This window comes from Dendrobates tinctorius, unplaced genomic scaffold (assembly GCF_039654945.1).
Source record: "Dendrobates tinctorius isolate UK_male_01 unplaced genomic scaffold, ASM3965494v1 ptg000060l, whole genome shotgun sequence".
NCBI lineage: Eukaryota > Metazoa > Chordata > Amphibia > Anura > Dendrobatidae > Dendrobates > Dendrobates tinctorius.
In genome coordinates, this window is record NW_027361728.1 from 82,355,335 (window position 1) to 82,371,649 (window position 16,315).

General features: G+C 50.6%; 1 protein-coding gene across 2 annotated transcripts in view; it reads right to left on the reverse strand.

Annotated features, from left to right (window-relative positions):
- ATR (ATR checkpoint kinase) overlaps positions 1-16,315 on the reverse strand; it is a 247,690-nt gene that overhangs the window by 62,719 nt on the left and 168,656 nt on the right. For both annotated transcript variants that reach the window (XM_073579101.1, XM_073579100.1), the window contains exons 40-42: positions 9,004-9,210; positions 8,301-8,444; positions 8,031-8,181 (exon numbers count right to left, since the gene is read on the reverse strand). In XM_073579101.1, coding sequence (XP_073435202.1) covers positions 8,031-8,181; positions 8,301-8,444; positions 9,004-9,210 — 502 coding nt within the window. The remainder of the gene's footprint in view (positions 1-8,030; positions 8,182-8,300; positions 8,445-9,003; positions 9,211-16,315) is intronic.

Consider the following 16,315-nt stretch of genomic DNA (forward strand, 5'->3'; position numbering starts at 1 on the left):
AACTCAAGTGTATTTAAATCTACTATATAATAAATTCACACGTCTAAGCACTTTGAACAATCTTATATTTGCTTAGTCACTGGATACTCGGCTCCTTTTTACTAGTCTCTTGTATTCAAGCATTGGATTATCTCTGGTGATTGTCCAACAGTAGTCTGCAAGCATCGAAGGGTTCCTATTACCCTGATATCTTTTTTCCATAGTCGCAATTTCCTCGTGAAATCGCTCACTGTGCTCGTCACTCACTGCTCCGCAGTTCGGTGCACAGAAGTCTAGATGCGATTGCAAGAGACGAATCTTTCATGACATGTTGCAGCCAAGATTATGATACGTCTAAAGAAGATTTTCCACCAGTTCTTTATAGTTGCCTGACTTGGTGTTTCCAAGGAAATTTGGTACCACTAACTGGAATGCTACCCATGCAGCCTTTTCCTTGCCTCGCAGTAAACGGTGAAACTCCTCATCTTGCAGAAGCACAAGAATCTGAGGACCAATAAAGACTCCTTCCTTTATCTTTGCTTCACTCAACGTTGGAAATTTACTTAAGAGATACTTCTGCATTTTTGTCCATAGCCTTTACGAAGTTCTTCGAGACCCAACTTGATATGCAATGGAGGTAACAGAATTTTCTGTGGTTCGACAACTGCTGGATGAAGAACATTTTTAGTCCCTGGCTGCAGTGCATTTCTGAGGGGCCAGTTTCTTTTCTTGTCTTGCTCAACTGTCCCATTCACATAGGAAACAACAGTACTTTGTGAATTGTTCTGAATGAGCTACTGGGCGTATTGCAGATGGAATATTTGGGTACTGTATAGTCCACTTTTTTTTTCTTAGAAATTCCTTTCCCAATTGGAGGCACCATGCAGAAGTAACAATTGGTAGTATGGGCAGTTGGTTCTGTCCATACCATTGGCACTGCAAAAGGCATTGATTGTCTTTTCCCATTCAACCACTGTGTGAGGTGTGCTGAACATCGATTACAGCATGTATGTGGAGTCCAGCTCTTGTCCTCATCTCCTATTTTGCAGCCAAAATACAGGTTGTAGGCTTTCTTAACCATATGAGTCAAGTTTCGCTTTTGTGACTCAAAAGTCACCTCACCACAGATATAGCAGATATTATCTGCTTTATTATTGCAAGTCCGAGGCATCACTGAATAGCTGAATGATCATATCAGTCAACCGCTGATACTGCTGTGTGACTGATAGAGGGAGAATATGCGCCTTTTATAGAGTTGTGTGATGCAAGTTTAATTAGGATTGCATCATCTTTCTTTCTTAGGCATCTATCATTGGTAATTTAGAGATAATAAAAACAGGATTTTTGGGTTGCTTACCGTAAAATCTGTTTCTCGGAGCCTTCATTGGGGGACACAGAGACCATGGGTGTATGCTGCTGCCACTAGGAGGCTGACACTATGCACAAAAAAAGGTTAGCTCCTCCTCCGCAGTGTACACCCCACCGACCGGCAGAGAATTCCTCAGTTAGTGAGAAAGCAGTAGGAGAAGTAACAGAATAGATTGAAAACAGAACAAACAACTCAACTGTAACCAATCAACCAAAGAAAGAACAGGAGTTGTAGAACATGCGAGGGTGCTGTGTCCCCCAATGAAGGCTCCGAGAAACAGATTTTACGGTAAGCAACCCAAAAATCCTGTTTTCTCGTTCCCCTTAATGGGGGACACAGAGACCATGGGACATCCCAAAGCAGTCCCTGGGGTGGGAAACAAACTTCCATCAGGCCAGTGGACTCACCACCGCTGCCTGCAGGATCCTTCTACCTAGGCTGGCATCCGCCGAAGCGTAGGTGTGGACCTTGTAGAATTTCACAAACGTGTGAACCGAAGACCAGGTTGCAGCTTTGCAAAGCTGCAGCGCGGAGGCTCTGTGGCGTACCGCCCAGGAAGCACCAACTGCCCGGGTAGAGTGCGCTCTGATCCCCGGAGGGGCCACTCGATGCTTAACCCGGTAGGCCTCCAAAATTGCCGATCTGATCCAGTGAGCAATAGTAGCTTTGGAAGCCGGGTGACCTTTCCGCGCCCCATCTGGAATGACGAAAAGAGAGTCTGTCTTTCGCAAGGAAGTTGTCCTAGACAGATAGACTCTCATCGCCCTGACCAGTTCCAGTTTGTTCAGGGACCGCTCCCGAGGGTGAGTTGGACTCGGACAGAAGGACGGCAGAACAATATCATCATTGAGGTGAAAGGAGGACACCACCTTCGGAAGAAAAGAGGGCGGAGGCCGCAGAACTACCTTGTCCTGGTGAAGTACCAAGAAAGGAGAGCGGCAAGAAAGAGCCGCCAATTCCGACACGCGCCGGATGGAAGTGATGGCCACCAGAAAAGCTACCTTCCAAGAAAGGAGAGAAAGGGAAACATCCCTGAGAGGTTCAAAAGGAGAACCTTGCAGAACCTCAAGAACCAGATTAAGATCCCATGGATCCATGGGCGCTCGATACGGAGGAGCCGTGTGAGCCACGCCCTGAAGAAAGGTTTTGATCTGAGGGCGGGAGGCCAACGTCTTCTGAAATAAAATGGACAGCGCCGAAAATTGACCCTTCAAGGAACTGAGAGCAAGCCCCGCATCCAGCCCTGCCTGAAGAAACGCCAGAACGGAAGGGAGCGAAAAGCACAAGGGCGCGATGTTATTGGCCTCACACCAAGTGAAATAGGCCTTCCAAGTACGGTAGTAAATTTTGGAAGATGATGGCTTCCTGGCTCGGATCATGGTATGAATTACTCGACCGGAGAATCCTGCTCGTTTCAAAACCTCGGACTCAACAGCCACACCGTTAAATTGAGCGGCCGAGAATTGGGGTGGCAAATCGGGCCTTGAGACAGCAGATCTGCCCTGTCTGGAAGCTTCCAGGGGGCGTCCGCGAGAAGGTTGACAATGTCCGCGAACCAAGACCTTCTGGGTCAATTCGGGGCGATGAGAATGACTGGAATTTCTTCTGCTTTGATCTTCAACAGCTTGGGAAGAAGAGGCAGGGGAGGAAACAGGTAGGGGAGCTCAAACTGCGACCAAGGAATGGTCAGAGTGTCGGTGCCCACTGCGAGAGAATCTCGAGCCCTGGATACAAACTGTGGGACTTTCCTGTTGAGGCGAGAAGCTAACAGATCTACGTCCGGGGTTCCCCGACGACGGCAGAGCTGAAGAAATACCTCCGGATGTAGAGACCACTCTCCTGCCGCGAGACCCTCGCGGCTGAGAAAATCGGCGGCCCAGTTGTCTACACCGGGAATGTGTACCGCGGAGATTGTCGGTACCGAAATCTCTGCCCACCGAAGGATCTTGGACACTTCTGCCAGGGCTGAGACACTCCGTGTCCCTCCTTGGCGGTTGACATATGCCACCGCTGTGGCATTGTCTGTCTGAATCCGGGCAGGCAGGCCCGAGGATCCTCTCCCAGTGGACGAGAGCCAGATGGATCGCTCGTATCTCTAGGACGTTGATCGACAGAGCAGATTCCTGAGTCGACCAACGACCCTGAACAGTGTGATTGCGGAATACTGCACCCCAGCCGAGGAGGCTGGCATCCGTTGTTACAATCTGCCAGTGAATGGGAAGAAAAGACCGCACCAAGAGGATGAGAGGTGACGTCAACCACCAGTTGAGTGACCGCTTGATCCGGCCTGAAAGACGAACAGGGCGATCCAGGGACAGAGCCGACCTGTTCCACCTCGACAGAATTGCGTGTTGGAGAGGTCTGGCGTGAAATTGGGCAAAGGGAACTGCCTCTATCGCCGCCACCATCTTTCCCAGGACCCTCATGGTTGTTCGGAGGGACGGAAATCGTGTGCTCTGCAGTGATCGTACATCCTGCCGCAGGGAGAGAATCTTCTCTTGAGGGAGAAAGACCCTTGACCGACGAGTGTCAAACAGGAGGCCCAGAAACACAAGACGTTGAGTAGGAACCAGACAGGACTTTTTCCTGTTGACGATCCACCCGAAATTGGAAAGAGTGTCTAGGACGATCGTCAAACTTAGGCGTGCCTGTTGCAAAGAGGGAGCTTTGATCAGAATATCGTCGAGGTACGGAAAAAGAATGAGACCTCTGATCCTCAACAAGGCCATCAACGCAGCCACGATCTTCGTGAAGACTCTGGGAGCGGTGGCGAGACCGAAGGGCAGCGCGACGAACTGGTAATGTTCCTGGCGAACCGCAAAACGCAGGAACTTCTGATGTCTGGAGAATATGGGAACATGTAGATAGGCATCTTGGATGTCTATTGAACACATGAATTCCTGCTCCTCCATGGAAGCGATTACCGAACGAACCGACTCCATCCGGAAGTGGCGAAGACGGACTCTCTTGTTGAGCAGCTTGAGATCCAAGATGGGTTGGACCGCCCCGTCTTTTTTCGGCACGACAAAAAGGTTTGAATAAAACCCTGTAAACCGCTCCGCTTCGGGAACGGGCACAATCACCCCGGCACTGAGGAGAGAGTCGATGGCCGTAAAGAACCCCGGGATCAAAGCTGGATCTTTTGGAGGACGGGATTCGAAGAAACGATCCCGTGGAAGAAAGACGAACTCTATCTTGTATCCTGACGATACAACCTCCCTGACCCAAGCGTCCTCCACTGAGGCCAGCCAGACGTCCTTGAAGAAAAGGAGTCGACCTCCCAATTGGAAGGGACCCTCGGGAGTCCGAGGATAGTCATGCTGATGTGGACCGTCCAGATCTGGGTCTGGATGGTCTGCTCTGCGAAGAGTGGGAGCGCCAGGAGGGAGTGGGTCTGAAGGAAACTTTCTTCCTATCTTGGCGTGCCTGCGGTCTTTGTTGGTTGGAGGTCTCCGCCGTATTGAAACGGCGGTAAGCCCGAAAGGGTCGAAACTGACGCCTTAGTGGAGGTCGGCGAGGCTTGGACTGAGGCAGGAGAGAACTCGTGCCTCCGGTGGCGTCCTTAATAATCTGGTCCAATTGGGAACCAAAAAGGCGTACTCCCTGAAAAGGCAGATTAGTAAGAGACTTTTTAGAAGACAAGTCCGCCTGCCAGGCCTTGAGCCAAATTGTACGTCGGATTGCCACTACGTTGCTTGACGCCTGAACTGCGCAGGATGCCGCATCCAAAGAAGCAGAAAGCAGATAATCCCCCGCATGGGAAATCTGATTAGCGAGATCGGCCAATCGATCTGGTTGTGCTTTCTCTAGGATGCCCTGACGAAGATCCTCTGCCCAAGTAGCTATGGCCTTTGCTGCCCAGTATGAAGCAAAGATTGGGCATACCGCCGTTGAAGCCGCTTCGAAGGCAGACTTCGCTAGGGATTCTATAATCCTATCATTAGAATCCTTTAGAGACGCCACGCCTGAAAGTGGGAGAACCGTGTTATTAGCCTGGACACGGGCGGATCGACCGAGGGAGAGGCAGACCAGTTGTCCGTGAGCTCTTTAGCAAACGGGTACAGAACGCCGAGACGCTTTCCTCTTTGAAAGCATCTGGTCGGATCTTCTCTTTCCCTGGTAAAAATCTTTCCAAACTCGGAATGCAGAGGGAATACCCTGGAGGGTGTTTCCTCCCGTCTGAATGAAACCTCCTGATCTGAGGATTTCGCAGGGGAGTCCGCAATGTCGAAGGTATGATGGATTGCTGCAATGAGGTTCTGTACAGTAACCCATGTTCGCATCCTGGTCCGAATCCAGCTCGAAGATCCCCTCAGATCACCAGTCCGAGAGCGCCTCACCTGACTCAGGAGAGGAGGCCCGGGAGGGAGGCTGACGAGAAGGACTATGTGGTGACATTGGGCGAGGAGAGGATTCCGGCTGGAGATCCTGCCTGGGTCTTTTGCGACTAACGCTGGCCGACTCAGATGGAACCTCTTGAGGCCTGCTGGACCCTGTAGAGGTGTCCAGGGGCAACTTATCCAGAACGGCTACTAGGGACTGAGACACCCTGGTGAGGTATGCCACTGACTGTGATAGAGACGAAGCCCAGCCGGGCATGGGGGGGTTCACTCTCACCTGGGGCCCTAGATGGCTCCTGGGCGGCATCAGGTTGAATTGGATTGCTACAGTCCAGGCATAGGGAAGTGGACTGACCTGAGGGAAGTTTGCGATTGCAAGAAGAGCATGCAAAGAACTTGACTAGAGTGCAGGCGGGAGCTGCAGGGCGGTTACGGTCAGATTTGGAGTTAGACATAGTGAAACCTGAGGTAGTGCCGGAAAGTTGGGGGACAGGAGGCAGAGGAGGATGTCAGTCTGCAGAACAGAGCCTACTCACGGTCCAGTGTCCTGTAGATGCTTCCAGCAAACGCTTGCTGAGTCGCCCAATGCTGCACCACTCCTTTGGATCTGCGGAGCCCTCGATGGGGAAGAAGATGGAGTCCGGCTGACAGGCAGAAAAAAATGGCGACCGCCTGAGAAAGCCGGGTAGAAAAGCGCGTGCTTCCTTGAGCAGACAGGGAGAAGGGGCGGGCTGACCGCAGTAAGGAGGAGGAAGATGGTGCCGCCCGCTGCCTATAGGCAGTCTAGGGTCTGAACACCGCCCCTGGAGCGCAGAGCCCGAGGAAGAGAGCGGTGGGCGGGCTTAGAACGGGCAGAGAGAAGCCCGTCTGAGGAAGAAGGCGGGGGGGCGTGGCCGCGACGCCGAAGTAGGTCCAAACTGAAGCCGGGGCCTGTAGTAGATGCGGCGGCCGCCGTGAAGCGCGGGGCGGCGCGGAGACAGCGCCGCACTGCCATGGCGATCGCTCCTCAATGGAGCCATGACTAGCCCGGCTGCTAACATCGCTGAAGTGCAGCCGGGGAGGATGATGGAGGCCTGACTGCAGCCCGGCTGCTGAAAAGCACTGAGATAAGTGCAGCCGGGGAATTCAGGGAAAGGAAGAGGCTGCTGAGGGCTCAGGGTCCTATACTTACCCTCTAGTCCTGCCGCTGTTCAGTGTCTTCTGGTACCTGTGGAGAGAGAGGTACCTCTATGCTCCAGCCGAAGGATGTCCGCGTCTCTTCCGGACCGACAGGCTCTGGTGGGCGAGTGGGTGGGAGACGGGGGATGGGGACCAGTTGGATCGCCTGACACGCGTCCGTGCTCAGGATCTTGGTCCTTCCGTGGAGAGCTATGAGGATACGGGGTGGCAGTACATGCCGTACTCATAGCCTCCTTGTGGGACTACAGATGTGACCGTTCACTCTGTATCCCTCCGCAAAACCTGAAAAGAAAACGACGCACACTGAGGTAGATATGGGTCTAATGAAAGACCCGTGTCCACCTCCTACTGACACTAAGCTAAACTGAGGAATTCTCTGCCGGTCGGTGGGGTGTACACTGCGGAGGAGGAGCTAACCTTTTTTTGTGCATAGTGTCAGCCTCCTAGTGGCAGCAGCATACACCCCAGGGTCTCTGTGTCCCCCAATAAGGCGAACGAGAAATACTGATGACTCAATTCGTTAGTCATTTGGAGATGATGCAAGTCAGTTGAATGGTGCAAAACTGATGACGCAAGGCTGATGATGTATTCCTTGCCTAGCGTTGTATCAAAGGCTGTGAGAAATATTGACACACCCCTGTATCATAAACACTAGAGCCAATTTCAGAATTTCAGCATCATTTTCAGTACCCCAAAATTAGTTTGAGTTGACCTGTTTTCATGTCTGAACCAATTTTGTTGTTGACTAGTAAAATCAAATGTTCACAGTTGTAGGAATGTTCTTTATATGAACTGATGGAAACCCTCAAACAAAACAAAAAAACAAAACAGTGAAATTCCAGGTTGTGAGGCAGCAAAACACGAAAAATGCTAAGGAGGATGGTGAATACTCTTTGCAAGCCACTGTACATTCATGCACTTATATATGATGGAGGATGGATAATGCTTTCAGGGGTTGGGGAGGAGTCTGTCTAGCATGAATGTGCTCCAGGGCAGAACGCTAACTCTGTAAAGGCATGGTTGGGTGAGTTTGGTGTGGAGGTTCTTGAGTGATTCACACAGGGCCCTGACCTCAACCCCATGAAACAGTAAGGTCCAAGAACGGACAACACAGAGCATAAATTGAGGCAAAAAATATTCACAAAAAATGGAGACTGACTTACCTCTCTCTTTGTAGAGTTTGATCAGTATGTTTCTCAGGCCTGCCGTGTTATTCACCCATTCTATTATTCCACACTCATCATTCAGGGGGATAACAGCATACGTGCGAATATGGAGCTCTCTCCTCCGGGACTCTGCATCTTTTCGCAAACACTGGCCAAGAACACAAAATGTTAAGCTCATGCTTCACATTAATATCCACAAGAGGTAAAAGCTAGTAATTTTCTAAGAACCAATACTTTCTTTATCATCATCACTCGCAAAGTTCCTACCTTGTTAATAAGGGAATTAAACTCCATAAGTCTGCAGTCCTTCCGAAGATCATCTTTAGGTTTACACATCATGATGTAAGATTTTCCATCAGTTCCCTTTAGAGAAATCTTCTTAGGCTTTTGCAGAGATGGCAGTATCTCTACCTAACAGACATAACAAGTGCAGGAGAGCAGAGAGGGGAAAAGTTTATGAGATATGAAACTTCAGCTGTAATACACAACCATTTAGAGAATATTTGTGGATGTCAATAGATTTCAAACCAGCAATTATCAATAGCTTGAAAATGTATTAAGGACATTGAGCAGATGGTGAATCATTGAGTAAGCGTTCCCTCACATTGGCAAGAAGCATCATCTACGTCTAGCCATAGCTCTACTGATAACCCCTTAAAGCCCAGTATAGGATTGTCTCAAAAACATTTATCACACAGATGACAAAGGTATCATTGCTGGGGGTCCAATTACTGTGGCCCCCAGCAAAGGGAGAATAGTTATTCTACAGTCTTCTGTGTGTTTGTAAGGGAACATGCGCACTACCACACAGGGGACTTCGGGACCCTCTCTAGGAAACTCAGCTTTCAGACTTCCCCAGAGATAATACCTTTATCACGTTAAGAATCACTCTATATAGTTATACACAAATTTATCAAAATTTTCTTTACAAAAAATTTAAGGCATTTCAGTTTAAAAAGATGGAACTTACAACATCATCAAAGCCAGCAATATAAGCCCAATGTCCAGGAAAGGGGTCATGATCGGCATGGTCTCGTTTTCCAGCTGTAGCAGGCAGTGTGGGGATCATTACTGACTGTAATGGTATTAGTATTTCACTGAATGTTGGCTCCTCCACCAGTTTCTTCAGTAGTCTGAAGTGGACACTCATACTTAAAGTGCCAGTGTTTCCATCAACCTAAGAAATGTAAAAAAAAAAGTACATGTGTATACACATACAGCATATATACACCGTTCTCACATGCTGACATACAAGAACAGTAAATCATTTTATTTCTATAGCGCCGACATATTCCGAAGCACTTTACAATTCAGAGGGTAACGTTGACAGACAATAAACATTACAGCATAACAATAATCACATGGATCATAACAGATACCAAGAGGAATGAGGGCCCTGCTCGCAAGCTTACAATCTATGAGGAAAAAATAGGTAGACACAAAAGGTGGGTGGTAACAGCTGTCTTCATTGTTTGGATCAGCCATAATATTAAGTGTGTAACAGTACAGACACAGAGGGCTAATAGATGCATACAGCATGTGGGAACATGAAGCGGGGAACCTGGTTATGGTAAAACGTTTGGCTGTGCCACACAGGGATAGTTAGGTTAATGTGTTGAGGCGGTAGGCCAGTCTGAATAAATGCATTTTTAGGGCACACTTAAAATTGTAGGGATTGGGGACTAAACGTATTGACCTGGGAAGTGCATTCCAAAGAATTGGCGCAGCACGTGTATAGTCTTGGAGACGAGAGTGGGAAGTTCAGATTATTGAGGATGCTAACCTCAGGTCATCAGCAGAACGGAGGGCATGGGTAGGGTGGTTGACTTGAGACAAGGGAGGAGATGTAGGGTGGTGCTGAGCCGTGGAGTGCTTTGTGGGTGAGGGTAATACGTTTGTACTGGATTCTGGAGTGGATGGGTAGCCAGTGTACTGACTGGCACAAGGTAGAGGCATCGGTGTAACGATTGGCGAGGAATGTGATCCTGGCTGCAGCATTCAAGTCAGATTAGAGGGTGGAGAGTTTGATAAGAGGGAGACCAATAAGAAGAGAGTTACACTAGTCCAGACGAGAATGAATAAGAAAAACAGTAAGAGTTTTTGCGGAGTCAAAAGTAAGAAAAGGTCGAATTCTAGAAATGTTTTTGAGGTGCAGATAACAAGAGCGAGCCAGTGATCGGATGTGGGGGGAGAATGAAAGCTCGGAGTCAAGTATGACCCCAAGACACATACCATAGAAGAAAAGTAGGACAAAGGCACAGCTGTATGACCTCTGGTTAATGAAGCTGCACACACTTCAGGGAATATGGGTGCCACTTCCAAGGAAAATAGTCTGTATATCCATAGAGAAGAAAGTGGATAGGCACAATCCGTCCCGTGCAAAAAATATCCTTTATTGTGGCATCATATTACCAGATATGACCTGCTGACGCGCAATGTAAGCGCGAAACGATCGTCGTCTGTATTTGCTCCATCGTTTTATCTGCCTGCTGTTGGTAATATGATTCCACAATAAAGGATATTTTTTGCACTGGACGGATTGTGCCTATCCGCTTTCTTCTCTATGGATATGACTCCAAGACAGCGGGCATGTTGCTGGGGAGTAATAGTGGAACCACACACAGAAATGGCAACGTCGGGCATAGGTGCATTAGTGGAGGAAGAAAACACAAGGAGTTCAGTCTTTGACAGGTTCAGTTTCAGATATAGTGAGGACATGATATTAGACACAGCATTTAGACAATCGCTGGTGTTTTCTAAAAAGGCAGGCGTGATGTCAGGAGAAGCAGCATATAATTGGGTGTCATCAGCATAGAGATGGTACTAGAAACCAAATCTACTGATTGCTTGACAAATAGGGGCAGTATACAAAGAGAAGAGGAGGGGGCCTAGAACCGATCCTTGAGGAACCCCAATAGTAAGGGGAAGATGTGGGGAGGAGCCAGCAAAAGATACAGTAAAGGAGCGGTCAGAGAGATAGGAGGAAAACCAGGAGAGAACGGTGTCCTTTATGCCGATGGAGCGGAGCATAGTGAGGAGGAAAGGGTGATCCACAGTGTCGAATGCTACAGAGAGATCCAAGAGAATTAGCATGGAGTAATGACCATTTGATTTAGCTGTTAGAAGATCATTAGAGACTTTAGTGAGGGCAGTTTCAGTAGAGTGTAAAGAGGGGAAACCGAATTGGAGAGGGTCAAGAAGAGAGTTATCTGAGAGATAGCGGATAAGACGGGAGTGGACCAGGCATTCCAGGAGTTTAGAGATGAAGGGAAGATTAGAGACAGGTCTATAGTTAGCGGCACAGTTTTGGTCGAGGGATGGTTTTTTAAGTAATGGCTGTATGATGGCATGCTTAACTGAGGAACATGGATTTTTGTGAGTACTCACCGTAAAATCCTTTTCTCCGAGACGCTCATTGGGGGACACAGAGACTGTGGGTGTGTGCTTCTGCCGTCTGAAGGCTGACACTAAGTATACAAAAAAAGAGTTAGCTCCTCCTCCGCCGCATACACCCTCGCCCCCAGACCGGGCGTAACTCAGTTTAGTGCATAAGCAGTAGGAGAACGCGCCTTAAATTCAGGCAAGAAATTATACATCTGGAAAAGGGACCACCCTGATCCTTACATAAGGATTTGTATAACTTAAAATAAGCAAAAGCCAACTGGCTAGTAGGGTGTGTGCTGTGTCCCCCAATGAGCGTCTCGGAGAAAAGGATTTTACGGTGAGTACTCACAAAAATCCATGTTTCTCCTTCGTCTCATTGGGGGACACAGAGACTGTGGGACGTTCTAAAGCAGTCCCTGGGCGGGATCTTAGCTCACCCAATCCATGCTATTTTGCGCCCCTGATTAGAGGTGCGCAACTGCTGCCTGGAGAATCTTTCTTCCCAGGCTTGCATCCGAGGATGCCTGGGTATGTACGTTATAATGTTTGACAAACGTATGCAAACTGGACCAGGTAGCTGCTTTGCACACCTGTTCCGCTGAAGCTTGGTGTCGCAGTGCCCATGAGGCACCCACTGCTCGAGCCGAGTGTGCCTTGATCCCTGCCGGAACCGGCGTGCCACTGATTTCATAAGATTCTTGGATCGTCAGGCGAACCCATCTGGCCAAAGTCGCTTTGGACGCAGCAAGCCCCTTCCGCCGCCCTTCTGGGATCACGAATAGAGAGTCTGTCCGGCGGAAAGGTGCTGTCCTTGTCACATACCTCCTAAGAGCTCTTACCAGATCCAGGGTGTGCAAAGCCTTTTCTACCCTGTGCACCGGTGCCGGGCAAAACGAGGGTAAGACAATGTCTTCGTTGATATGGAATGCAGAGACAACCTTCGGCAAGAAGGGAGGAGCTGGCCTTAAAACTACCTTATCCTTATAAAAAGTCAGGAACGGCGGTTTACAAGATAAAGCCGCCAATTCCGAAACCCGCCTAATAGACGTAATAGCTACCAGAAAAACGACCTTCCTGGACAGGTAAGGAGACTTCTTGTAACGGTTCGAAGGGCCCTGAGCACCAAGTTCAGGTCCCATGATTCCGTCGGCGCCTTATAGGGGGGTACTAAATGTGCGACCCCCTGCATAAACGTCTTAACCTGCCAGACCGAAGCGACCTTTCGTTGAAAAAGGACCGACAGGGCCGAGATTTGCGTTCTGAGCGAACTCGGAGCCAATCCTGCGTCCAGCCCTGCCTGCAAAAAAGCCAGTACGTTGGGGATTGAAAAAACCAGAGGAGCCACTCCGCGATCCCTACACCAACGGAAAAAAACTTCCCAAGTCCGATGATATACTTTCGCCGAGGAAGGCTTTCGGGCACTCACCATCGTGGCCACCACATCGCGCCTGAATCCTGCCTGTGTTAACAGCCAAGATTCAATGGCCACGCCGTCAAACACAGGGCCCCTAAGTTCGGATGGTAGATCGGCCCCTGGGACAGCAAGTCCGGCCGATCTGGTAGACGCCAGGGTACGTCCACCACTAGCTGAACCAGATCTGCATACCAGGCCCTCCGAGGCCAGTCTGGGGCTAGCAGAATTGCTGGAACCTTCTCTCTCCTTAACTTTCTGATGACTCTTGGAAGCAGAGGTAGCGGGGGGAACAAGTACGGGAGACGAAACTGGCTCCATGGAAGCACCAGAGCGTCTTCTGCGATCGCCTGCGGGTCGAGGGATCGAGCGACGAACCTTTGTACTTTGGCGTTCTCTCTGGATGCCATAAGGTCCACGTCTGGTGTCCCCCACCGTTGGCAGATCTGTTGAAAAACCTCGGGGTGCAGGGACCATTCCCCTGCCGCGACCCCCTGTCGGCTGAGAAAATCTGCCGCCCAGTTTTCGACTCCCGGAATGTGCACCGCTGAAATTACCACGTGGTTCTTTTCGGCCCAACGCAGTACCAGCCCAACCTCGCGCATGGCTGCTTGGCTGCGCGTGCCCCCTTGATGGTTGACATATGCTACTGCTGTAGCATTGTCCGACTGAATGCGCACCGGCCGGTGTCTCAGGAAACACTGAAAATGTTGCAGGGCCAATCGTATTGCCCGTATCTCCAGAATGTTGATCGGGAGAATTATCTCCTGAATGGACCACCGCCCCTGGGCTGTGTGACTCTGGAAAACTGCTCCCCAACCCTGCAGGCTTGCATCGGTCGTCACCACCAACCACTGTTCCGGGGGAAAGGGTTTCCCCTGGACCAGAGACGAGTCGCGAGTCCACCATCGGAGTGATCGTCGGACCAGCGGAGACAAATTGCACCGATGACTGAGGGATAGCAGCCTTCGGTCCCATGCTGACAAGAGCGCATGCTGAAGCGGACGGAGATGGAACTGGGCAAACGGGATTGCCTCCATCGCCGCCACCATTCTGCCCAACACACTCATGCCGTACCGGATGGATCTGGAGCCTGGCTGTAGAAGGTTCCGTACCCCCTGTTTGATCTTTCGCGCCTTGTCCTGAGGGAGGATCACCAGCCCCCGGGAGGTGTTGAAAACCATGCCTAGGAATACGATTCTCTGGGCTGGAACCAAGGACGACTTGTTCCGATTGATCAACCAGCCTAGACGGGCCAGGGTATCCAGCGTGATACTGACATTCTCCTGGCACGCCTGAAACGACGGCCCCTTTACCAAAAGGTCGTCCAGGTAAGGTAGTACCGTTATGCCCCGAGCATGCAGGATGGCCATAACCACCGCCATTATCTTCGTAAAGACTCTGGGAGCAGTAGCCAGACCGAAGGGCAGAGCAACAAATTGAAAATGTCGTCCTCCGATCGCAAAACGCAGGAACCTCTGGTGTGGAGGAAAAATCGGAATGTGCAGATATGCATCCTGCACATCGATCGAGGCCAGGAACTCCCCTGGATCCATGGCTGCAATGACCGAACGGAGGGATTCCATCCGGAACCGCCTGACTCTGATGAATTTGTTCAGGATTTTTAGATCTAATACTGGCCTTACTGTCCCGTCTTTTTTGGGGACCGAAAACAGGTTGGAGTAAAAACCTTGTGTCTCTTCGCTTTTCGGCACTGGGACAATGACCCCGTTGCGCTGTAGCGTCATTATGGCCTGTAGCAAACCCTCTGCCTGCGATTCTGTTCCGGAAAGCCGGGAACGGAAGAATCGCCGTGGCGGGAGTCCGAGAAACTCTATCTTGTACCCGGACGATATCAATTCTGCCACCCAAGCGTCGCGTGCCACTGCGACCCAAACGTGGCTGAACCTTAGTAGGCGTCCGCCCACTCTGTCGTCCGTAGGTACGAAGCGCCTCGAGTCATCTTGCTGGAGGCTTTTGGGATCTGGCCCCCCTTGTTCTGGGCAAACGGCCTCGGCCTCTACCCAGCGGATTGGCTCTGTAAGAGGTTTGCCTTTCCCTAATCTGACCATCATTTGCGGAGGTGGATGCTCTGGCCGAAGTCCCCCTCCAGGGGTTACGAAAGGGCCGAAAACGCCTCTGTGTCTGCCTGAATGCTGGCCAAGTCCTCTGCTGCGGGAGGAAACTACTCCTCCCCCCTGTGGCTTCTGAGATAAGCTTATCAAGCTTCTCACCGAACAACCGATTGCCCTGAAAAGGCAATGAGGTCAAGGATTTTTTGGAGATAGAATCCGCTTTCCACAATCTCAGCCATAATGCTCGCCTAACGGCGATCGCATTTGCTGCTGCCACAGCAGAACACTCGGCCGCGTCCAGAGAGGCGCTGACGAGAAAATCACTTGCCCCTAAGATCTGATTTGTCACCTCCAAGACCTCCGCAGGCAGATCTCTGTTTTGGAGGGCATTCTGCAGAGCGTCCGCCCATGAAACCATGGCCTTAGCCACCCAAGTAGCCGCAAAGGAGGGGGCTAGGGCCGACCCCGCTGCCTCATACACCGAGCGGGCAAGCCCCTCTATAAGGCGATCAGTTGGGTCCTTGATAGAAGAACCGCTGGGTATCGACAATAGCGATCTTGATGCTAAACGTGATACCGGTGGGTCCACTACTGGCGACTCCACCCATCCCTTATGGAGTTCAGGAGGAAACGGATACTTAGCTTGCAGCGCTTTTTGCATTGCAAAACGCTTATCCGGGTGTTCCCTATGTTTCTGGACTAGCTCCTCGAACTCCGGATGCGTGGCAAACCTTCTATGCGGTCGCCTGGTCTTTTTGAAGGAGACCTTGTGACCTGAGGCCGTGGACACATCGTCCACGATCTCTAATGTCTGGTTGACTGCCTCAATGAGGCTGTCCACCGAGTCTTGGTATCCCAGGCTTTCTGGATTCCAGGCCTCCTCCTCCTCCTCGCCCTCATCCTGCTCGCTTCCTGAGCTCGGCGACGGGGAACGAGATACCCTAATATCCGCCGCCGAAGCCCCAGAGGGTCCGGCCGACGGGGAACGAGCTCTCTTGCTATGAGCTTGTCTGGTGCTGGAGCGGCCTCTAACGGTCGGAGGGTCCTGAGACGTGGACAAGCTGTCTTCCGCTGGCAGACCACCATCCTTGTCCCTGCCTGGGCCTTGGAGAGACTCAATTGCCCTTGTAAGGGACATCATAGAGTGTGATAAAGACACCGTCCATTCTGGAGGGTCCTGACCTCTGGGCTCTGCAACAATGGGGGGCTCCTGGACTCGCTCCGACTCGCAGGCTTCACAAAATTTACCCGGCTGCGCTTTAGGCAGCCTGACCCCACAGGAAACGCAAACAGCGTATAGGAAAGAGTGAGCTTTCCCTTTGCCAGACATATTGCAAGGTAGGGTAGGAGGAGGAGGATAACCCCTTCCTTGACTACTAGTGCGGCACTCGAAACGGGGTTGCACTCACCCA